The following is a 25,703-nucleotide window of genomic DNA, read 5'->3' on the forward strand; positions in this document are numbered from 1 at the left end:
CTGTGCAGTGTACACAGGCTTAAAATCCATCCATTTGTATCCACGTGTACTGGTTTTAGTATGTCAAGGTGCATATATATATGTATATAAAAATTATATATATATATATATATATTTATGTATGTATGTATTAATATATATGTATATAATATATGTATGTATAAATATATATTTATATGTGTGTGTGTGTGCGTGTGTATGTACAATGTACATCTGTATGTAATGTACGTACACAAACACTCATTCAATAATGGCTGTTGCATTGTGCTACTGTTTCATTGTTTGCCTACCGCAGAGACATAACATCACATCTCGCTAGCAAACGAGAGGAGGCTGAGGAAGATGCTGCTGCTGCTGATAACGATGATGAAAACGACGATGATGACGACGACGATGATGACGACGACGACAATGATGGTGCTTGTATTGTATATGCAACCTCGGAAGGAACATTACATGCAGCTTGCTATGTGTATCTATATATGTCAGTTAAACGTTTATTTGTGGCTAATTAAATGAGTTTATTTATGTCTGTTTATAAACGTGTTTATTTATGTATGTTTATATATGTGTTTTATTTTATTATTATTATTATTAGAAATAGCTCGGGCATAGCCCATTGCCAACCAAATAAAAATCGAAAAATCAAAAGTAACAAAAATAAACCCTTAAAAATTAAAAACTGATTAAGATAAAAATCAAATTGTCATTATAAAATTAAATGAGTTAGCTTCATTAGATGTTTAACAAAGTCATTACAGTGGCAATCAAACAGGAAATTGAATCAACAACAAAATCTGTCTAGTTAATACAATCACAAATATAATAAAAAACCAAAATTGAAAACGAACCGAAACAAAGGGATTTTTAACAGAGAATATAAAAAAAAATTGAGTCAACGAAAATTTAAATTTATAAATATAGGAAAATAAACAAAAGACACAATATTATTGAGATTATCAGAAATTATCAGACATTATCAAACATATTACCCTCCAATCAAACATGACATCTCCAAAAAATTGTCTATTGCCGATTTAAAACCACATAGAGAGGATGAATTTACAGCAGCTGAGGGCAATTTGTTCCAATCATCAACTGATCTGTTAGAAAAGAAATACTTCCTACTGTCTTTGTGGCAAGCACCTGTAGTTAACTTCAGATTGTGACCTCGAGTTCAATCATAACAAGAGAACATTACCCTTAGACTGATATCCTCCATAAATTCCCCATGGATTATTCTATACAGCAATATGAGATCATCTCTACGACGCCTGTAGGCAAGAGAGGGCAAATTAAGTTTCTTTAATCTATTTTCATATGGAAGTTCCTTGCAAGAATTCACGGTTCTCGTAGCTCTTCTCTGAACCTTTTCAATTTCATCTATCAAACCAATTCTATAAGGATGCCATGCTTGTACGCCGTACTCTAGGTGCGAACGAACCAATGACTTAAACAAGGTTACAAATGCTGCCTCGGAAAGGTGTTTGAAATTTCTGGCAATAATTCCAAGCATATTATTTGCTTTATGAACTATCTTTAGCACGTGATTTTTAAACTTCAACTTGTTGTCAATAATAACCCCCAGATCAGATACTTCCTCAACCTCAGGTAACTGAAACGTCAAACCATCATCATCTAGTATAGTAAATGGCGGGCTTGGTTTATTCGATCCTATTCTTAGGAGCTGACATTTGTTTGAATTCAACTTCAACCTCCAAGTTTTAAACCAATTCATCATGTTCACAAAATCTTTCAAAAAATTTATTTTATCTTCCTCACACTTTATTACTTTAAATAATTTTGCGTCATCAGCGAAAAGGAACATATTATCACAAATGGAAGAAACGTCATTAATATTGATGAGAAATAGCAGAGGACTTAGAACATCACCCTGAGGGACTCTACTCAAGACAGGTTTTGGTTTCGATAAAGTGTTGTTTAACTTGACTTGAAACACCCTGCCCTGAAGATATTTATCAATCCACTTTACTATCTTATGATTCACACCATACTGTTCAAGCTTGAACAACAAACGACTATGGGATACTTTATCGAACGCCTTCTCGAGGTCCAAGTACGCCACACAAACCTCGTAACCACGATCTACTCCTTCAGTCACCACGTCCAAAAATTTTAAAAGATTCAAAACCGTCGAACGACCTGGGATGAAGCCAAATTGATTACTTGAAAACAAATTATTTTTCAGAAAATAATCCATAATGTGACCTTTTATTAATGACTCCAGAATCTTACAGCAAATTGATGTAAGCGCAATTGAACGATAATTCTGAACTAAATCTTTGCGTCCTTTTTTGTGCAAGGGAACAACGTGACTAATTCTCCAATCATCAAATACCACACTTTCATCCAATGAACGTTGAAAAATTCTGCACAAACCTTTAGAAACAAAATCTTTCATTTCCCATAAAATTCTGGAATGAATTTCATCCGGTCCCGCTGATTTGCTTGTCACTAGTTGTTTCAATTTAGAAAGAATCATATTTTCATCAATAGATAAATCGTCCATAGTCGGATAGGAATTTCCAATTATAGCACAAAATTGGCTCTCAAAATTTGAATCCAATTCATAAACGGAAGAGAAAAAACTTGCAAACGCTTCAACTTTTTCATCATCACAGGTAACGTCCCTCCCATCAATTGACAGAGTACCAATAGCCTCATGACGCCTAGTGATTTTTTTTACGTGATTCCAAAACAATTTTGGATTTCTGTTGAAATTTCTTGCAATAGATTCCTGATATTGATTTTTCAAGACACTGGCGAGTCTCTTTATCTCATTTCTGATTGAACGATATTTGTCCATTTTGTCTTCACCGTATCTGTAAATTGATCTCCAAATCAAATGCTTTTGTTTAATAAGAGATTTTAGTTCTTCATTTATTTTAAAATTGCAATATATTCTTCTTCTTTTCATCGGAACAAACTTTTGAGAACAAGTGACTAATTGGTCCATGAAAAATTTCCAATTATCCTCTGCATCACCACACCAAGAAGTAGGAACCTGCAAGAAGACCCCCAGTACATTTCTAAAATTTATATAATCACCCAAATCAAAACAATACTTTTTATCACATTCCATGGCTGAACAACAAAAACCAGTCAACTTGAATTCCAAAATTGAGTGATCACTGTTACCTAGAGGTGGGTAATGTATGCTGTTATTTATAAATTCCTGGGATGAAATCACCAGATCCAGGATATTTGATGTCTGACCATCTCTAAATCTTGTTGGATGACTGATGTGTTGTATTAAAAATTTATCTTTAAGAAGATCCAAAAATTTGTTTTCAACCCTCTCATCATTACCTTTAAAACTGGACGTGTCCCAGTTAATGTCAGGAAAATTAAAGTCCCCAAACAATAGGGTTTCACCAGGTAATGCCAGCACATCATTTATCAACTTCAGCAAAAGATCATTATTTCCAACATTAGAGTTTGGACTTCTATAAACAAAGAGAATATTTAAAACTCTATTAGAAACACATAGTTTAACTATTATGTACTCTTTGAATGATGAATTTAAATTTATTTCAGTTAATAGTAATGATCTCTTACAAAACAACATTAAACCTCTTCTGTGTTGTTCAGCAAAACCAGAAGAAATGATTGAGTAATCATCCAGACAGAACTCTGATAAAACTCTACATTGATTGAAATTTTTAGGATTAACTTCACTCAAAGCAATTAGATCAGGTGCAACATCCAAACTTTGTAGAAAAATTTTTAGATCAAAAAATTTGTTTGTTATTGAGTCAACATTAGTCATAATGACACTTAAATTATTACTATTATTGCAACTTGAATTTTTTACTTTAGTAAATTTTGCTTCTTGAAAGCAATAACATAAAAGTCTCCTGGCACGCCCTTCAGTCTGAATGACCACTTTGATACATCATCTTTTTCACCAATTTCTTTTTTTTTTCTCTTCCAAAATCTTCCTGTTACTTATTTTATCTTCCATTGAAAGGTCATGGTTGATGATGACTTTATTAAAATTCAATGTTTTATTTTATGTCTGCTTGTTTGCGCTCTTGTCCTGGTTATGACATTAAACTGACCCTCACTGCCTTGTGAGTGATGTTGGATCATCAAAGGCTAGGCCCACCGCTTATAACTGTGGTTGCGTAAGGAAGGGCGTCCTGCATAAAAATTAGCCAAATAAATTACTTATGATGGAATGGCGTCGAGGGGTATTTCGGTTTCATCATAGGTAGCCAAACGGCAACCCCCGATCTCGGGGAAAATGTCGTCTAAACGTGTGTTGTTGTTTGCGCTCTTTATTCACTCATGTTTGTAATGTAAGGTTTATTTATGTTCGTTTTTATTTTTCATCATGTATCATTCAAAATGAAAATCAATAATAATAACACATGTATCTGGAGTCTGTGTAGATAAGTTCTGTCCAAATTTGTCCTCATTCGCAGATGCAACTGTTAGATGCTGTTATTTGCGCACCTACTGGATTTAAAAAACCGTAATAAAATGTATTTTAACGACATAGCGTTTATTTTGTAAAAATTATTTAAACAAAAAAGGTTATCATTTGGTATTTGGGCGGCGTGATGGTCTAGTGGTTAAAGTCGTCTGGTGTTTGGTGCTGTCTCGCAGTGCGTGCAGTGACTGGGTTCGAATATGACAATAAGATGCCCGCCTATCACATGTTTTATGTGTTATAGGTCATTAGGCATGCATTCATATTATACGCGATGTTTGTTTGGCGTTTATTTCTCTGAACCTTGGAAGAGTGTGTAAAACCAGTTTTTGCTTATTAATATTGAGCATTTGGTTTTCCATAGCTTAAAACCTAGCAACCACGTTAACTAACGAAATACTGAAAGTTGCTTAGCAACGAAATTTGTTTATAAAACATTTTTTTATTTTTATTTTCGAGCCAATCGCTAACGTATATAAATAAACTAAAAAATTGACATTGACTGCAAAATAAAACATCCGAAAACTTAACTAATAACTATAAAAACGTAATTACGTAACTAAACAACTATTTTCGTCTATGATGATGGTGAACCTCTGTCTTTTATCATCCTAATGACCTACTAATTCTAATTCTCTTACTAATTGTAACGCTAGGGACGCTAGTTATGTCTTCTATGAACCCAGAGCAATTGACGTCAGTCACAAAATTGTCTCCACAAACTAACAAAACTGTGTCTGAAAAAACGGATTTTGATTCAATTATTCAAGTAATTCACTCAGAGCATTCATTTAATCAATTCAAAGATTTCAAAGTCTACTAAATTAAATAAAACGATTTTCAATAAAATTATTAGCATTCAATTTTTAAAGATTAATAAATGCCTTTAAATCACATAAAATAACTTTTTATAGTATTCAATGTTTTTTTGTGTAGTTTAATTAAACTTTTTTAAATCCTTGTTTTTGATATTAGTTAATTTTAATTCAATTAATTTTACTGTCAGATAGAGCTTGATAAATTGAACAATTCATCTTATGATGTGAACAATTTGGAGCTTGAACTTGTGGTGGGTTTTGCTTAATTTTTGTCCTTTAAGAAGAGAATTACATTTGATTTTTAACATTTAATAAATAAAACACAAATTAACATAAAAACAAATAAACATAAAAACTTAAACATAATTCACAGTTAATAAAATAGTACTATAATATAATATTATATAATCATTATTGCATAATCATTATATCATCATTATTTTTGTTACCATTTGTTGTATTAAATAAGTACTTCATTTAAATGGTATCTTGACTATGTTTTATAAATTTATAGTTTTTGAATGTTATTAGTTTGATTCAGCAATTCATAAACACATTTTTCTTTGTTGCACAATGAATGATAATACAAAAAACCAATAATCAATTTCTGAGAAACAATCCATTGCAGTGTAATAATTAATCCACAAATTAAAATTAAATTTTTATATAGAAAGAAAAAGGTATTAACTTGAGAATTCAGGAAGAATGCAAAGAACTTGACAAAACTTATTCAAAATTAAAATGTCACATCGCAAAAGCCAAACCTTATTACGATGCCCACAAATTGTTTCTACAAGTTTGGGTTCTATCATAATAAATTTTTTCTTTTATAATGGTGGAATAGACAGTTATATTTGCACATATGTATCAGTTTATCACGTGTTATTAAGTTTGTTATTGTGAAATAGTACTTACTTACTCACTGTATTATTAAAGATAGATAGATTAGATAGAGATAGATTTTTATTAAAAAGTATGTTATCAAATCATTAATTTGAGTTGTTTTTTTTCAGTTTTTAAATTAAGGATTTAGCATACAGAATGATTTATAAACGACTCGTTTTTAGTCTTTCTTTACACACACACAACACACACACACACACACACACACAGACATACACACTCGCGCACAAACATAAAACACATGTAAATGAACGAGTGATGATATACAGCCACAAACAAACAACCAAAACCACCCAGGCAAAGGTAACAACGCAGATAGCTCAGAGCAAATACGACCAAGCTTGCTGTCAGCTTGCAGCTGCTAAGGAAATGGCTGTAGTCGCCGAACATCGATTCTTCGAGACGGGGCAACCATTCAATGATGTATGGCAGGAGATGTTGAACCACACCATGCAAAAGGTTGTTAGAAGGTCGTGAAGTTCATTGAGAAGCGCTGTTGAACGTAGCGGGCATGGCGCGCCGTAGAAACTAATTGGTTGATTGATTAATTGACTAATTGATTGATCGCTTGATTGACTGACTGACTGTTGGAAAATCTTTTTTACAAATCGTTATCATTACCGTTTTGTTTTTAAAATCGTAACATGCATTAATTGGATGCAGTTCAATGTGAGTATTACCTTATTTATAATGAAAATAATTTTACATGGCATTTGTATTTTTTCAGATGGACAACGCGGAGAAAAATGTTTTCGAGACAGACGTACTGTACAGGATGGCTTTGGCTTTCCAGAAGGAGGTCGAACAGTCTGTTAAAAAACTGCAGAAAGACTGCAAGAAGAGTATATCAAAATCCATGTCGGTTGTTAATCTGTTTTGGTCGTTCAGTTTCGTTTCGTTTCGTTTCATTTTGCTTAGTTTAGTTGGATGAATTGCTTGGTTGATGAGCCAATTGGTTGTATGGTCGAGATGATGATGGATGTATGGAGTGATGAGTGATAATTATAATAATGGATAATGAATAATAATAATGATAATGAATGAATGAATGGATGGATGGATGGATGAATGAATGAATGAATGAATGAATGAATGATAGAACCAATTTTACGATTATTTCAAAAAATGTATTCAGGCCGTACTACCAAATGAAAGCCGTTCACGTGCAGATGCTGGAAGTAACTAAACTTTTTAGTTTTCTAATTTCATAAAGTTTCTTAGATTTTTGAAATAATGTATCAAGTAATTAAATTTAATGAGATTAAAATTAAATTCTGCGACGTAGAATGATGTTAATAACGTTTCATACATACTTAACGTGTCAGTTTGACTGTAAAGTTACATTTTGGTATCTTAAAAAAATGTTAAGAGTGTTTCACAAAATTTCACAGGAACAAAAAAAGAAAATTTCACAGATAGAAGCATCTCTGGCTGAAACTAAGAAATTCTACTCGGATACGTTAAAAAATTTAGAAGTATTGAGTGAAAAAATACGCAAATGCAACAACCAGGCAGATCAGTCTTCGGATTCGTTGTCAGTTATGTCTATTGAAACGATCCGTAGGGATGATACGAAGAATCAAACGTCAAAAAATGAAATCTCAAAAAAGGATATTTCAAAAAATGGAATCTCAAAAAATGGAAACTCTCTGAATGAAAATAGACAACAGGTCTTGGAGAAGACCAAGATTATTATGCACCCGCTGATGCCAGATGACGAATTAACTGGAAAAACTTTAGAAAATAATTCAACCTATTTCATCGGTGTCCCATTCAACGGGGACGCAGTTAAAGAGAAAATTGCTGGAGTTGTCTGCATCGCGAAGAAAGACAAAGAGGACCAGCTGAAACAGCTGCAGAGAGTTAGATCGCCTCATGGTGGCAGAGGGCAGCAGCGAACAAAATCGTCGCAAAATTATTTACAGTCACTCATCTCTGAAGTGAAAAAACCTAAAAATCTAAAACTACCGCAGCGGCAACAACTGCAAAATCCGACAATGCATCAGCAACAAGATGAACAACTATTCACTCAAAATCAGCAGTGTCAGCTCTCAAACAAGCAACAAAAACTGCTTCAAGAAGAACAGCTGCAGCAACGAGAGGAAGCTGAAAAAGGACGAACCCAACTGTTGAAGCAGATACAGCAGCTACAACAACGACAGCAACAACTTCAGCAACAACTACCTTTGGAGGAGCAACAAGACTTTCAACAGTATCAACAGGATCAAGAAAAAGATGAAGATAAAAAATGTCTAATACAACTTCCACACACTCGAGAGCGTCAGCAACTTTTTGACGAACAACAACATCAACAATTGTCATTAAAATACCAACAGCAACAAGAAACACACGAGCAGTCTCAAGAGAAGTGCGATAAACTGCAGCTACCAGAAAAACGTCAGCAAAATGAACAGAAACAATTTTTTCAAATACTACAACAAAATGAACCAGAGCATCAAAACGAAAATGACAGAGAACAGACACTGCATGAAATTCAAAATATACAAATGCAGTTACAGCAACAAGTTGATGATCTGTTACGAAACCAACTTTTTCAACAAAACATCAACAGCCAGTTAAATGAACATGACGTTAAACTGGAAGTGCGTGACAGCCTGCAACAGATCGAACCCATCATTCAACAATTTCGTCAGCAATCATCGCAGTCAATGAGTTTAACTAACTCCGCAGAAAATTTATCCAATTTAACATTTGTACCATCAGTGGAAAGTTGCTTCAAACTCGATAAGTTTTTCGTCAATTTGAAATTGCCCGAACAATTGAAATCATCTTCATCAAAATTATTTAAACAATCTTTTCCAATCTTTTTATCAGTTCATTCTGAGGCGCAAGTCCCAATTCGTTCTTCCGTGTCTAATAGCGATAGCGCAAAAATGAATGCACTTGTCGCCAGCAATCAGCAACCACCATCCAACAAATTAGATTCAAAATACTGTGAGGATTTTTTGAAGTCTGACCATTCAGGCAGTTTCCGTGCTCCTATCCTCTTATCAATCCTATCTTCTCCAATTACTGTTTCCTCTACGTTGAACAGTCTCATTAAAACAAGCATGAAGATGTTTCCTGGTCGCTATATTTATTCCGACAATTTAAACGTTGATAGAGTTGGTACCTTTCACCAAACCACTAAAGAATTTTCAAGAAAAGTTGTTGACGATAACAATGAAGAACAAGTGAACACAACAGCGATTACCACTACTCTGGTAAAAAAGAGTCCTTTCGCTTTTCCAATAGTTGAGAAAAAGATTGAAGTTTCGCAAGGTTCACTTGATTTGCATAAAAATAATCTTCTAGAGGCATGTCAGTACAAAATTTCCACCGTGTCTTCGCCAAGCATAGCGGAGTCGACAGAGATGGAAAAAGTAACGCCAACAAAAAAGAAATCAGAGGCAGTGAATGTATTGCAGCAGACGACTGGAGATGAACCAGGTGAATTTAATACTTTGTTTTCATCTTCACTACCTTCAACGACAAACATGCAAACAATAGTTACGCAAACATTACCATCGCAAATAAATTTTTCCTCATTACAAAACACAAAAACATCAACAACCTCACCGTCATGTAAGTCGTCTTTGCCAAATAAACAGTCGCCATCGACACTCACGTTTGTAAAATATTTGCATCGCAACCAAAATTTGCTGTATTTGCTCAGACAAATGATAAGATTCATGGAGCCAGACGAAGTAGGTGTTTCACAGCCCGTTGAGGCCAACGTACCAACATGCAAAACTACATCTCCAACTGAACTCAAAAAATCATCCAAAAATAAAGTTACACCAACAGCGTTCAGGCCATCTGAATTATCATTGCTCTCTCTACCGTCACAAATGCCTCATTGGACAGAAAAATATTTTTCGCAATCAAATTTTTTTTTTCAGCATGCAAGTCGGCACATATCAACTGAGACGCAGACAGATGATCTCAGTAACAGTTCTTTTGAGTCGTCGCAAAATAAAACTCAAATGAAACCTTCTAAGTTCATAGATTTTGTCAAATCGAAATCCTTAAATGACAGTGATCGTGACACTTTAAAAAACAGATTTATTTCCACTAGCACTTTTCGTTATGAATTTTTGCCTTCGAAAGAATCTTTGTTAAAATCAAATCTATCATCTAAAAAAAATGTATCAAAGTCTTTTTCTAGACCAAAGACAAAACGTGTAGGTATTGTACAGCAGTCGGCACGGCTATCATCAAAAAAGGATTCATCTCACTTTTTGAGGCCTTCCTGTTGTAAAAAAATATCTCAACTTTCATCGGCAGCCTCATTAACTGATGAGAAAAACTTGATGCTGCTGGGAAATCTCAACCTGCTCTCCCAGCTGCAATATGAACGTTTCCAGGAAGAACAACGCAGGCTTCAAGACATGTTTTACGACGAACAGCAGGAAAAAATGATTGCTGAGCAGTATCTTTTTGAAAATCAATTTGAAGTGCAACAATTTATTTTAGATCAGCAGTTACAATTGCAACAGCAGTTACAACATCCACGAACTTTCCATAAAAATAATCAGCTTCGTGTTTTAGGTAGCGAGCAGAAAAGTGCGGACGATGACTGTTACTCGTTGATGTTTAAGAAAAAAGGCCAGCTGAAGCATGTTGACAAACAACAACAGTTAGAACGAAAGCCAGATGTCACCTACCAAAGGCCTCTGTCAGCACCAAAATTTGTTTCATTCAATGAAGGAAAAGATCAAGTGGCAATTATACCGAAAGAAATAATTGTTTCATCAACGACCGCTGCCTCAGGTACAAGTTGTACGTTGTCTCCGCAGGTAGATGATCTGAATGTTGCTTCGTCCACCGTTTTTTTGCCTGTCAAGCCAGGTGAAAAATTTCAAGTTTCAGACCGATTATTTCCCAAAAATAATCGCGGTTCAGAAATTTCTATTGACACAAAAACATTAATTCTTGAGGATCTGAAGAATAAGACCCACATATCGAGTAGCAAAGAGACTTCCACGTTGATTAGTAGCAGGGATATTGTTGAAAATCAAACCAACAATATGTCTTCCACTAAAAACAGCTCAGAAACATTAGCTACTACCGAAAAAAATAAAACCGCTCAAAATTCAATAAAAGTCGGGGAAAGATCTGGTGGCATCATTTACCTAGCGCAACAGACATCAGAATTGTCTTCAAAGTCACCAGTCTCGTCAAGATCTGCATCACCATCAGACTCAACAACGTCGTCCAATTTAAAATTTTCAAGGTCATTATCAAGTTCTTCGTCATCTAGTGCGAAGAACGATTACAGCAAAAACGTGCCAACATCAGATATATTCAGCTTCAACAGGAGAACCATATATATGGGTACAGGTACGCGCGATGATAACAATAACAACGAGGATTTAAGTGAAGCAACTAATGAGAAAAGTTTCAGAAAGTTTTTGAAAGATAAAAAGTTGAGGATGAACAATTTTACTTCTCGGTTCAACAAAACTGAAAATTTAACTGAAAATAAAAAAATGACCGTTCGTTTATGTCCAGTTGACGACTGTGATAGGAAAGACGAGAGCTTAAGGCGTAAAAATTGGCGCATAACCCCATATAAAAATTTCACGTCAACAAAGACTCGAATCAGCAGCAGATCTGACTGGCGTTTGAAATAATCTTTTCATCAAGTTTATTACTGAAAAGAAAAATTGGCTCATTGATTTAAAAACGTTTGCGCCAAAGTTTGAAGAAATTTCGGAACATTTATAAAAATTATCTATCGGTCATTTCATCCATGGATTAACAAATACATTTTCATGCTTTGAAATTTCTAAAGAAAAATAAAAAATGTTGTTTTATCATAGTCTTCTTTGATTTTCAGTTGAAAATACGATTACACCTGCAAAATTATTTCACTTACTTTTAAGCCGTCAATATCGCTATCAATTTATCAGTCTTGTTTTTTATCGGTCCCAATTAGGCAATGTCTATTGAGGCGATGTGAAATTTTAATTGTATCCGCTTTATTGTAGGTCAATATTTTAATGACAAAATAATTTGATCAACAGTGAAATAAATGTAAAATGAACCTAATAGTCCGTTTATTTGGATGTTAAAAATTTTTATTTTCTCTTCAAAAACCGTCGTCACTCATTTTTTGAATATGATCGTCGTCATCAGCATGATCGTCGTCATCATCCTCATTATCATTTCCATCTACATCTACTTATGATCGTCATCATTCACCTTACCATCACTTTCAAAATTATTTCTTTAATTTTCCAGACGGACATGTCTCCAGAGATCGGACGCTATCTCACTGTGAACATCAAAAAGTACCACAAGAAGAAATTCTAATGACGGAAATGTTGGTCAACGCGTCCAAAGAAAAGCGATGGGTTGATAAATTGTTTGAAAATTATTTCCTACACTTAGCTGAAAATTTGAAAAATCGAACTTCACAACAACAAATTAAACTGGATTGTTGTTCAACATGCGTTTCAAAGCTTGCTAGCATGGAGAACATCGAAGCAGAAAAAGTTTTTGTTGAAAAAAACATCGATGAGATTACCGGAAAAATTCAAGGCAGTGATCTATTCCACAAAAAAGATGTTACGAAACAAATTTTGAACCGACTGTCTTCCGATGAACATGGAACCACTAAAAAATGCAACGAAATGACATCTTCGAGCACATCAACAAAGCACAATGTAGAGTCAAATGAAAAGAAATATCTTAAAGAGGATGTAAACATAAATGCTGCTCAATTAAATGAACTTTTGCTTTTTAGTGCAGCAGCAAAAGAACATGGCTTCTCTAACCTGTCAATTCGTCAACATGAACTATCATCATTCAGATCAGAAAACAAACAGCTGTCTAATAGTAACAAAGAGTTGACTGCAGAACAACAAAATGTTGAACCTTCAAAGCGCTCTTCAGTAAACGATCAAAGGATTGCACTGGATTGCACTAGGACTGCACTGCCTCCAGCAAAGTTAACTGATGACTCGACAGGTTTAAAGTGTATTTGCGATAAAACGGAGGAGATGGCATGCGCAAACAAACACAAGCGGAAGAAATTACGGAAAAGTATATGCAGGAAAAACTGTTTGAACGTGCAAAGACAATGGAAAATCAAAAAACGCAAACGCATCTTAAAACCTAGAATGACATTCTTTGAGAAACAATTGCTGGAATTATTTAAAAATAAAATATCGAAAATGTTTTTAGAAGAAAGCACAAAAGAGACAGCCATTTCGACAGCGTCACAAAACTCAAAAGAACAACAACAGACACAATCGACATTGAAGCCACGAGAGCCACAACAAACAACATGCCTACCATCACAACAAACAACGGTGTCATCACTAGAACAACAAAAACTAGATTTTCAACCAATGGAACCGGAACAACCAACAACATTACAGCTACAGCAACAAACAACAACATTACAACAACAGGCAACAACATCACCGCAGCAACACCAACAACTAACAACTTTACAGCAGCAACAACAACCAATATCACAACAGATAAAACAACTAACTATCTCTCTCTCTCAACAGCAGCAGCAACAACAGACATCGCAAAAGATTGAATTTCAACAACTATTATTCAAGCAATTAATACATCATCCAGAATTGTTTCAAAAACATCAACCACTTAACCAAAAAAGTAGCGTCAATCAAATATGCGAAAACATGATAGTTGTAAACTCAAATTTTCAACAAAAGTTGAATAACTTTGTTGATCGAGTTTCAGTTGGGCAGCAGCCTGTTGACCATATGATTCAACAAAAAGATGTAGCTTCCAATTTGGTGAAAGTTAATGCAAATTCAGCGGTTAAAATTGAAGAATGGAAATTGATACCTTCTAGTTTTACTTATTCAAGTGCTAGTGGTGAGACGCTAAACTTTTCAAAATTTAGTCGCAATGATTCGAAAAAAAAGAGAAAAATGTTGGAATCATCGAGGACTAGTTTCCAATCATGCGTTCGTGGAAGACGACCGATACCAAAAATTTTTGATGTGAAATATTTTTGTGGGAACGAAGAAAAAATTAAAGAGAAACGTAAAAAAATCAGCCCGAAGTCCAAACATTGTAGAAAAGCATTTGTCACTTTTGTGAACTTTGATGGAGACCAAAATAAACATAAAATTGACTGGCAGTGGGAGTTATCAAGTTCCTACTCATCAGATCTCACCAATAAAAGAACGAAACCAAAAATATCAAAAGCAGCAAAATTTAATCGTAAAAACCTGATAAATGAAAGAGAAAAAATGAAAATTACTGACTTCAAAAAATGGAATGATATGAATAATGAAAATGATTTGCTGCCAGAAAGTTTAAACTCAGTTAAATTAACTTCTGCTAGAAAAAACGCTAGTATATTTTTATTTAGGAATGCAGTTCCTAGTCAATTCAAAAGACAAATGCCACAAAAGACAATACTTGAAAATAAAACTACTAAAACTAAACTTGAAAGAAAAACACCTGATGACGACCAGCAGCATGACACCGACGAACAAGTAAGAAACGTTCCAGCTTTAAAAGAATCCTGCGACACCGACAGCTTCAGGAGTGGCAGTACGAACAAAACTGGAAAGTATTCCCATTCTGAACCTGATGTATCAAGCTCAGTTGATCTGAATAAAAGTAGCGATGTTGTAAGTGGAGGAAGCAAGAGTGACAAGCAGAGCGTTTGCGAGAGCAAGAGTGGCAGCAACATGGATCATTCTGATGATAAATCTTCTGCAACCGATCACAGCAGAAGCAACGAAAATAATTTGTCCTTGAAACCAACTAAGAAAAGATTAAAGAGTGCAGATGTAGAAATACCACTCCTTCCATGGCTGGGTGGAGGTAATTATTATTATAATAAAACATCTTCAGTCAAGAAACAAATTCGTTCCGTTAAAACCAAACAGACCAAACACTTGGCTAATGATTTTCTCGAAAAACATTTGCCAAAACTCACGGAAAAGTTCAAAATTCATAACCTGAAACAAAATCAGAAAATTAAATTTGAATACGGCATTGAAAACTTTTCAAATCATTCCATCCCAGATAAACACAAGTTGAAAAAAAAATCAGATGATGACAATAATGATAACAACGATTCTCTATCAACGTCTGACGATTCAATAAAGAGTCGTTCCATTTTTCATTCAATTTTCTCCAACACAAACATTGACGTCACGTTCAAGTCATTGAATGGGTCTGGCACTAATGTTAGCAACGCCAATCATTCGTTAGATTTAATCGAAGATCCAGGGCAAAACACTACGGTTGAGGAAAAATTTATTAGAGACAAATCAACGGAAGAGGAAATACAAAATAGTACCCTTCTTAAAATTTATCAAGTTTTACAACGGCAACATAAAAAACTTAAGCAACAACAAAAATTTATTCGAAATTTAGAAGAATATTCATTGTATGGAAAACTCCGCTCTAAATGTCACATTTTGCAAATGAATCAAAGAATCAAAAATCATTCTAGTTTTCATTTTAATGCCTGGACCGGTTTCGGTAGATCTTTAGTGGATAAAAATGAAAAAATATTTCGCACTAATAAACCTAAACACAAGAAATCTCACAAAACAAGCATTAAAAAACAGCACAAGCGAGATCTTCAAAAATATAACTTTTCCTTGAGTTCGAAATTGAAATCATTCAAGAGAATGAAGTCGAAAAGGCTTTCGAAAGGAAGTGCAGTGGAAACTGCTGCAGTTACAACAACACCAAAACGCACACAATTTTTGACAGTAAAGTTGCAGAAGCCAGAACAGTGTGGAGAGCAACAGCCAGCTGGTCAACAGTTCGAATCACAACAACTTACAAAACTGTTAAATGAGTCACAACATGAAACAATATCGCAACAGACTGAATGGCAACAACTGACGTCTCAGCCGGACAAGCTTCTGCAACAACAACAACAACTTGCCAAACATTACAGTCTCGTTCAAATTCATGAAAACACTGCAGCTGTAAACCCAACCTTCTACCAAGGGCTACAATATCCAGCTGATCCCGTTCAAAGTAAGAAAAAACACGAGGCGGATAACAAAGCGCCGGTTGAATTCTATTTATTTACATCTGACGTTTCTAATGACCAATCAGATGAACAAAAATTTACCGAACCAGCATGCAGAAAACAAACCGCAATGCCGAGTTTTATCCAACCAAAATGTGTAAATGAATCTCCGATTGAAAATTCGTCAGCGTCGTCATGGACTGCACCGACGGCGCATTCAACGATTCCTTCGTTGGCTGCCCACGTAGCGCGGCAGCGGCAAAAGAGTTTCAAGTCGCGTCAGACATCTATTACATTATCATCTGTTACGCATCAACATTTCTTAAATGTTTCCAAAAATTTATTAATCCCGTCAAAAATTAAAAAAAAATAATGAGGCAAAATTAAATTCAGTGAATAATATTTCTAAGGGAAAAGTTCGTGACAAAGACAAATGCTAAGAGTTAATGCTTTAAAATTTTGTCGTAAGAAATTTATGAAAGAATCGTTCAGTCCGAAGTCTTCCTTTTCAGGTTTTTGTACAAAGTTTTCCGGCATACTCCTTGTTGCTCTGAAGTCTTACAAAAGAAAGTTGAGAAAGAGGAAGAAGATAGGATGGAAATCGACAAGTTTGAAACCCAGTAAACTGAAAGACTCTAAAAATGTGCTCATAAAGAAGGCAAGAAAAAGAAAATTAGTAACAATTCGTTCCGCAAAATCAATTTGTTGTGGAGAAAGTTTAGCGGCAAATGTTGATGTCAAGACACCTGGTCGTACAAATGTTGTTAAAAATGATGCTGAAGGGGCAATCAGCAGTTGTGGGATCGATAAATCGACGACCGATGCCATAAATCATCCAGATATTGAAAAAGAAGAAAACAAATTAAAATTGAGAAAGACATTTGAGTATCAACGTCATGTCGATTATTCATTTTCAATATAAAACCGTGTATTTTTCTATTGAATGATTATTTCAAAAATAAAAAAAATGTAAATTCCAAAGAATTTTACTCGATATAGTGCTAACTGGTACAGATTGTACCATCATTTTAAGAGCTTTCACGTATTTAAAGTAACGTTCAAAAACACATTTAGAGTGAACATATTTTGAGGTTTGAATGAAATTTAAAAATCGCATACTTCTAAAAAACCTTTTTCTTACGTAAACATGGAATAAACGTCTTGGTTAAAAAGTATTGACTATGAGTTCTTGAAGAAGCAATGCCAAAACCTTAAAACAACATTAATTTATTTGCATATTTATTTATTAATTTGTCCATAATAATTAAAATTAACCGAATAATAATAATAGTTAATAACAACAACAACAGAACACGTTTAGACGACATTTTCCCCGAGATCGGGGGTTGCCGTTTGGCTACCTATGATGAAACCGAAATACCCCTCGACGCCATTCACATCTGTCACTCGCCTCAGTATCACGCAACCCCGCTTTCACTTTGTCCTTCTCCACCTGCTCTCTAGTTAATAGTTAATAAAATTAATAAAAATATTATTATTATATTATTATAAGTTAATGGTTTTAATTAATTAGGAATTTATGGAATTACCAACAAATGAAAGTATAATAAATTAATAAAAACCACATGGAACTTTCAAAGTTATTTGTCTAATTAAATTACAACTCAACGACAATAAATTAATGATTATTCATTAAAATATAAATTAAAGTCACTGGTTGTAAAATTAAAAAATTTCATAAATTGAGGTGGTATAATCGAGTTGTAAATCCATATAACTTTCATATTGTGGTCAGTGAAGCGGTGTTGACCAAGCTTGTAATAAACTTTAAGAGAAATTTACGAGTGTTTGAAGCGATTAACAATGAAGAACATTGTGATCACTGACCAGTTTATAGTGTGTGGGGATTTTATTTTGTTTATCACACCGTAATCAATAAACAAGGAAATTTTTTATTATGGCATCCGTCTTACCTCGGCGAATTTGTATATAAACCTTTCGTTTTAGATATTTTATAAAATTTTCAAAAAGTAGTTTTATTGAAAATATATTTATCTAGAATTTACTCTGTATTAATATCGGCTGTTCAGTGTATGGAGTCTTCAAGTTCAGTTTTAGAGCACGTGAACGAGCTTAAGATGGAAAAGCAATCAGATGAACGAGAGGACAGAGCAAACGATTATATGCATCTGAAGCGTGTGCAATCCCGAGCTAAAACATTTCAAAGTCTCCAGCAGAGACTGAGAAACAACAGAATACGAATGTCGATAAGCCAGAAAAATGAAAAAAATAGTGAAGTTAAAACTGAAAAGTATGTCGGGATATCTCGCAAAAGAAAATCCGAATTAATATTCAAAACAGTCGCAACTGATAAGTGTATAAAACAACGATTGTCTAAAATTTTTGAACGTAGTTCCTGTGAATGTCTATTGAACAATGCTCGTCTGAGGAAAATTGATGAATTAGAAGAATCAATAATCGAATGTGAAAAAAGAATGGAGCCAAGAACTCAAATGCTTTTAAGTGCCTTCGAAGTGTTTGAAAACAAGTTTGAATTTATTTTGGAAAAACTGAACGTGACAGAATTGATGAACAAGTTTGAAAAGTTAGCATCATCGGCAAGCAAAAGCAACAAAAACGTAGTCAGCAAACTTTTTTCAATCTTTAAAACAAACCCATCTAGTTATCTTGTTGCAAAACCTAGTAGAGGTCTCTATATCACATGTTTGATGCATTCATTCGATAACATCATTGTCACTGCTGATGTGTTGCTTCCGACGGTAAAAGTGGAGTGTGATGAAGTTTGGGATTTGGAGAACAATTTTTATTGGTTAATGAAAGTAGTCAGCAATTGGTCCCACGTCAACAATTTTAAATTAGCGCTGAAAAATGAACTTTCGATATCGAAGAAGGTGGAAAAAAATTGGAACGAGAGGAAGGACATCCTCATCCTGAGGTACGCCATTTTGAATGCAATCAGTACACTGCAGGACATCATCGGGACAGAAGATTTGGGCCATCTGCACTATGAAATGATAACGGAGGGTAGCTGCACCATGTTTCTACTGGTCAACTCGGACCTTCAAAGATCAACAAAGATGTCTTCAAAAACATCTTCAGTATTGTCTCTAACTTCACAATCGTCGTTTTCGTCATCCTGGCTTCCCGTAACATCACCATCATTATCGTCATCTTCTTTATCTTGGATGCCATTGCGAAAAGTTTTTTCCAACGAATACGTTGGCAGAAACATACAAGGTTGTAATTTACTAAAATTTGTTACGCTGAGAAGTTCTGATATTCTCGGGTCAAATTTGGGAACGAGTGAGCAGAAGCAGCTGGAGCAGGGCATGTACATCGGCTACTTGAAGCTGGCATGTCGTGTACAGGGATTGGATATCCTCGTCTCCAAACAACATCTTTCAAGCCTCCCTTGCATCAAGGTCGACGGTGATGATGGTGACGATTCCGATGAAGATGTCAAGATGGTGGTGAAGTACACCAACGTTTTTGATGATGGAGATGGTGCTTCAATGAGAGACAACAACTTCAAAAATATGCTACAGACAAAATGCCATCAGCTCATTGATACCATCGCTACAGAAACATCAACTGTAGCTGTTGAAGAAGAAGAAACTATTGAATCGACTACTCCAGCTGCTCATCGTCTCCACAAGTTGACCTTCCCTGTGAAACGTTTCTTGAGCATGACCTTACTCGCGCCACCAGCTTCTCTCGTGTGCTCACCTCTGCAGGGCCATCTCCCCACCCCTCCGCCATCTTGCACGTACCTCCCACTCAGAACTTTTGAAATGCTCCACCTCAACACCTACCAGCCACAAATCTACCGAAAGTATTGCCAGTTGTCGGTCATCTTGGATCTGGTGACAGAAGTGTGCAGACGTCGTAAGATACTTTTGGAAGCATCCGGGGAAAGCGAATCACCTGATGACAAACTGGCTGAACTGTTGGAAGTCTCCCATTCAGTACAAGGCATCCAACGAGATATAAACGAGATCTGGACGAAGTATCGTTGGTTGACTGACGTCATCAGACAAGCACGTCTGACGTCATCGAAAGATTTTGTTTCTTTGGGACAACTTTTCTAATTTGTTTTATGTGTTTAGATATAGTGGCAATTTATTTACTCCTGACATCACGCGCGTATGAATCCGTATAATTGTTTCCTCACATGCAAGATACATACATCTGTATACAAATTCGCAAGTGCATGCGTGTATTGTACAATTGTACATGCATACAATCTTATAGTACTGCGAATGAACATTCATTTTTTGACAGACTTACAAATGTTGGTATAATTTTTATATAATATAAACATGTGACAAAAATAACATCTTTAGTTTTTTGTTGCGTTCAATCTATTTATTAAAAGATAGACATAATAGTAAATGAATGTGAGCGAATAACGAAGGAATAACTAACTAGAAACAGAACAAACAGCTAACAATTAATTATAATATATCATTTTTCACATTAACTAAGAAATAATAGTAAAATAACATAATTCATTGTAAGCTATTAATAATGGCTGGAGAAAGCCTAAAACCTATTAAAGCAAGCGGCAACAACAACAACCAAGGCGATAAAACCAAAATAAGCACAAAACAACTGCACAACAACTTTCACAAGTTGACAACAATAATTCAAATGAAGAAATGGAACATAGTGAACAGTTTAATCATCGTCGTCGTCGTCATCATTGGTTACACCATCAACGAAGATACAGCTAAGCTGAGAGAGGAGCTGATTTCGCTGAGGCGGAATTTATCGGAAAAGTCAGGTACTGGTTTGAAATTTCGACTTGAAGATGATAACAGAGCGAAGGTGAGGTTAAATTTTTTTTTAATTTTAAGAATATATTTTTAAAATGAAATATTTATATATTCGAAAAATATTTTTGCAACCCAATAAAGAAAAAAAATGCGTTAATATACATATTTTTAAAATGAAATATTTAAATATTTGTAAAATATTTTTGCAATCCAATGAAGATTACATTTATTAATAAACAACTAAGATGTTAATTTATTGCATAATTAATAGATTAATTAGATGGACCGACCGACCGACCGACTGATCGATCAAAGACACGCAAAAAGACATCAAAAACAAAGAATAAACAATGTAACACATTCATTCATCCACACATCCACCCATTCTTCGGCACTAATCAACTTAACAGGCATTCCAATTGACATCTAATCAGTTTAGGAGCAGGAGGGAAAGCGACAGCAGCAGCAGCAATAGTAGTAGCAGCAGAAGCAGTAGGAGTAGTAGGAGTGGTGGCAGTGGTACTTGTCTTTGTCCGGCAGGTAAGGAATTGTCTCATTTTATTTTTTACCCCATCCGTCAAAAGATTTATTTTATTTGTTGCAATGTCGTTAGCTCTCGTTCGTTCGTTTGTTCATTTGTTTTCGTTTGCTCGCTTGTTTGTTTGTTTGCTCGTTTGTTTGTTGTTTTTGTACGTTCGTTTGTTCGTTTGTTTTTGTTTTGATTTTTGCTAATGTTCATTTGCTACATGATGGTTCTTTATTCTGCAGCCGATATTGAGGCTTGATTTTAATACTAAACCAGTACCAAAAACGATGTTTCTGCGCGTATGTGCTGCTGTCCATGTTTTATTATATCTGCTATACGTGACACATCCATCTTAATTAATGATCTAATATTTATTGAAAGTCCTCACAGTGAATAAATAATCGTTTTTTCATGATGATCTATTGAACGTCAAGTTTTTTAATATTTGAACATGTACAAAACGTATCTATTTAATATATTATTAAAGTTTAATTTCTAGAAGCTCATAAAAAACAAATGACACATCCGCATTCTCTCATTTAAATCTCCGATGACGTTAATAACACGTACACACGCACACACACAGAGCGCGCATGTGAATACGCATGAATCCAGACATGGCCAACATTGCATTCGATCCCGTTCACTGCAACAACAGGACCAAATGCCTTAACCATTACACTGCCATGTCGCCCGTAAAATAGTCCGTCAAATCGTCCATTTCATCGCAGGGCCTCCGGGTACACCTGGATTGCCAGGAGCTCCAGGTGAAGAAGGGAAAAAGGGAAAGAAGGGAGACAAAGGAGACCAAGGCCACCCAGTAAATTTTTTTCTGTAACTGACTTTGAATTTGCAGTTTTCTAATCAATTTTTTTAGAAAATTATTTTCAAAACATTTTAAAAGAATTTAAAAATTCATAAAAGTTTTGAAACTTTTCTTTCCAGGGCCTTATTGGACTTCCCGGTCGAAACGGATTTCCGGTGGGAACATTTTTTCATCAACTTGCTCTAAAACACACACAATTGATCAAATGGAATTTTCATAGCGTTATTTAAACAGCGTTCATTGGCAATCTTTTTGACGGTCCAATTGTATTGTACTGTCCAAATATATTGCAAAGTATCTTAAAGCTAGCGAACGACCTAGATTAAGTAAATGTAAACAATTTTCCAGCCCACGCATAATTAATCCGACATGGAATAACTTTTGTAATAGGCATGAATGCACGCATAACATGCATTGCATTTGGTAGGTAGGGATCTCTACGCATTCGAAGCCGGTTTCTGCAGCAGCAGGACCAAGCGCCTTAACTAATACACCATCTCTTTGCTTTTATAATATAATAATTACTAATTTAATAAATAAATTAAAGGGACCAATCGGATTAGAGGGACAGGGAGGTGATAAAGTGAGCTTTTACCTTGAGTGAATGCATTCATTTTAACGCTTTTCATTCCTACATTACATTAGGGCGGTGTGTTTTTGCCTGTGCTAATGGAGAATTTTATTCACTTTCTTCTTTTTCTGCTTTTGCTTTCTCGATTTTAGTTTTATTGTTAATAGTTTTGTTTTGTTTCTGCAACATTTTTTTGTTTTTATAAAAATATAAACACGTCGTAAACTTTTGATTTCATTGAAAAATTTAATCGCAATATTAACTAAACTATAAGCTTCAATTCAAATTTCAAAATTTTCAAAACGCAGGGTGAACCAGGTCTGAAAGGCGAAAAAGGAGATAAAGTTGGGTTATATTGAAAGGAAATTTCAAAGTATTTTTAATTACAGTTGTATCAAATTCATTATTCGTATATCAAATTCATCATTTGTAAACCTATTCAGTTCATCAATCATTCCACAATGATATAAACCGCGTTGTTTAAAAAATTGAACTAGGGTGATCGAGGTTACGTAGGAGAGAAGGGTGACATGGGACCCTCCGGATTTGATGGAATGCCAGGGAACAAAGTGATATCAAATCTATTATAAAATACATTTTTATTCCACATTTCCTTGAAGTGATGCTGACACAATACATTTATTCACCTCTACATTAGTTTAAAATTTTAAATATAAGGTAATTTATAACGTTATGAAGTTGTTCTGACGAACTTTTGAAAAAAAATTTCTTCATCGTCAACAACAACAAACGAACGGCGTATGCGAATATGCATGACTGAAAAAACAACAGCAACAACAACTGTGACAGGCACCTTAAAACCGTCTAAACTTATACTCATTAAAATGAACCTTAATTATTAATTCAGGGGAACAGGGGACCTCCTGGCTTTCCAGTTGGTGTTGGCAAGGAAGGGATTGAAAAGATACACCTTTTGAAAGTATAGTATATTTATTTTTATAGACTAACAACGATCTTAATCTTTTTGCTTTCTATTTAGAACATTTCAGTTTTGTTCATGTTGATCGAAAACTTTTTGTAAGAAAAATAAATCGAAGAGGATCAACATTATACCATTCATACCATTTATATAACGAGTTAAATAAAAAATAATTTTCATATAACTTATGGAAAAAATAATACGACTTGAAAATAAATTGCAGGGTGAACCTGGTGAGGCAGGCCCTCCAGGTAAGCAGGGGCCTGTCGGTCCACCCGGATTGCCTGGGTTCGATGGAGTGTCTGGCCTACCTGGAGAAAAAGTAATACTAACTCACCTGTTAATAAAATTATATTAACTACGTTCAAAACTTTTGATTAAATGACATTCTCGTGAAATTTTAATCAGTTTTGAAATTATTTTCTGCAGGGTCAAATAGGACCAAAAGGACCGCCGGTAATTATTTGGTTACATTTAAAAATTTATTTTTTTTAAATTATTAATAATCTCTGTTGTAAGAATTTTTTTTATACATATAACATTATTTTCGTAGAGTTTAGTTGCTTTTTTTAGCTTAACACACACTACATTAGGTATTCAAACGCGCAAAATATAAAACCAACATAGCTGTACCTCCTAATAGACGGTATTCGACTAGCATTTGTATTTGGTTCAAGATACTTCGACGCAAGAGTGCAAGACCAAACTATATTGAAAACTCTAATCACTGAGCTATTACGCCACTCAAATTTTGTAAAATTTTCTATTTGATTTAGTAAAAATTAAAAAACCAATTGATGTTTTAAAGGGTGAACCAGGGAGAGATGGAGAACCAGGCAGTTCTGTAAGTGCTACACCATTTTCAATTTGGTCATCAAACTAATCCTTAATCTCCTAAATTTTGAAACTAGGGAGCTAAAGGAGAAAAGGGTTCGCCATCATTTTCATCATCGTCCCAATTATCGCCGAATTCGTTTGCATCTTTCGAAAGAGCCGACCAGATGCTGGAACCATTGAGTTCCACCGCATACGCTAATGATTTCGTCAAAAGTTCTCAAGCTTTTTCTGGATCTATGAATAAAAAAGTTAGAAACCATTTTTTGAAGATAAGTTTTTAGACAATTTCAAGAAAACTTTCTGAAAATTATTTATAAGAAATAATTCCGTAAATTAAAGTTTAAATTAACTAATTATACATATCGGACACCGTTAATAACAATAGTTCGCTATTAAATTATTCCAGTTTATTCAACGTAGCTTAAATAACATTTCAGTAAACAACACTAGATAGTTCTGCAGCTTATTTTTCCCATTATTCCTTACCAGTCAGACGCTGGCTACAACCACCATCATCTCCATCACCACTCCTTGCTGAATTTTAAAAAATGCGACATGCACGTGACTGCACTGGCTGGCTCGGAGAAAGGTCCGGAGGAGAGGATCGTTAAATCTCAAACTAGTGCCAAAGTTCTCAATAAAAATAGAGGTGATGCTGAAAGATGTTAAACTATCGTTATATTCATTGTGGTGGAATGAATGATTGCTAGTAGTTTTGCTATTAATAGCGTTGGAATAGAATTAGTAGAAGTAACATCATCACCATCACTATCATCATCATCAGCTGCAGCAGCAGCAGCAGCAGCAGCAGTAGTAGTAGTAGTAATAGCAGCAGTGACAGTAGCATGAAAATGTTTCATTTTAATAATTTTTTTTATATTGCATGTTTAAACCTTTCGATCGTAAAAAAACAGGTTAGAGAAGACCAGGCTGAATAACATCAACGTTATTGTGCTGTAATGTTTCACTGTACTACATTACCTTATCGCATTATGCTAGTGTACTTTATTGCACTGAACTACACTTTGTTGTACTTACTGATAGATACTATAGATGTGATACAATCTTACGTTCA

The 25,703-nt window shown here is 34.6% G+C and overlaps 4 protein-coding genes across 4 annotated transcripts; 3 read left to right on the forward strand and 1 right to left on the reverse strand.

Moving 5' to 3' along the window:
* Window positions 1-525: 525 nt before the first annotated feature.
* On the reverse strand, window positions 526-3,790 carry HELRODRAFT_171891 (hypothetical protein; the record flags this gene model as incomplete). Its single annotated transcript, XM_009018573.1, has 2 exons — window positions 526-531; window positions 3,026-3,790. The coding sequence occupies 2 exons, from the start codon at window positions 3,788-3,790 to the stop codon at window positions 526-528; spliced, it is 771 nt and encodes a 256-aa protein (XP_009016821.1).
* A 1,333-nt stretch (window positions 3,791-5,123) lies between these two features.
* Window positions 5,124-17,346, forward strand: HELRODRAFT_191501 (hypothetical protein; the record flags this gene model as incomplete). The annotated part of the gene is made up of 9 exons (XM_009018574.1): window positions 5,124-5,225; window positions 5,463-5,525; window positions 5,945-6,070; window positions 6,475-6,636; window positions 6,905-7,035; window positions 7,313-7,355; window positions 7,569-11,802; window positions 12,424-16,449; window positions 16,684-17,346. The coding sequence occupies 9 exons, from the start codon at window positions 5,124-5,126 to the stop codon at window positions 17,091-17,093; spliced, it is 9,297 nt and encodes a 3,098-aa protein (XP_009016822.1). The 3' UTR covers window positions 17,094-17,346.
* Window positions 17,347-18,225: 879 nt separating this feature from the next.
* On the forward strand, window positions 18,226-20,241 carry HELRODRAFT_171893 (hypothetical protein; the record flags this gene model as incomplete). Its single annotated transcript, XM_009018575.1, has 1 exon — window positions 18,226-20,241. One exon carries the CDS (start codon window positions 18,226-18,228, stop codon window positions 20,239-20,241), a length of 2,016 nt encoding a protein of 671 aa, XP_009016823.1.
* Window positions 20,242-20,431: 190 nt separating this feature from the next.
* On the forward strand, window positions 20,432-25,297 carry HELRODRAFT_191502 (hypothetical protein; the record flags this gene model as incomplete). Its single annotated transcript, XM_009018576.1, has 13 exons — window positions 20,432-20,980; window positions 21,339-21,468; window positions 22,186-22,274; window positions 22,400-22,435; window positions 22,828-22,863; window positions 23,160-23,195; window positions 23,349-23,420; window positions 23,720-23,791; window positions 24,015-24,113; window positions 24,221-24,247; window positions 24,600-24,635; window positions 24,703-24,876; window positions 25,079-25,297. Exons 1-13 carry the CDS (start codon window positions 20,681-20,683, stop codon window positions 25,295-25,297), a joined length of 1,326 nt encoding a protein of 441 aa, XP_009016824.1. The 5' UTR covers window positions 20,432-20,680.
* Between the last annotated feature and the right edge of the window lie 406 nt (window positions 25,298-25,703).

This window comes from Helobdella robusta (assembly GCF_000326865.2).
Source record: "Helobdella robusta unplaced genomic scaffold HELROscaffold_22, whole genome shotgun sequence".
Classification (NCBI taxonomy): Eukaryota; Metazoa; Annelida; class Clitellata; order Rhynchobdellida; family Glossiphoniidae; genus Helobdella; species Helobdella robusta.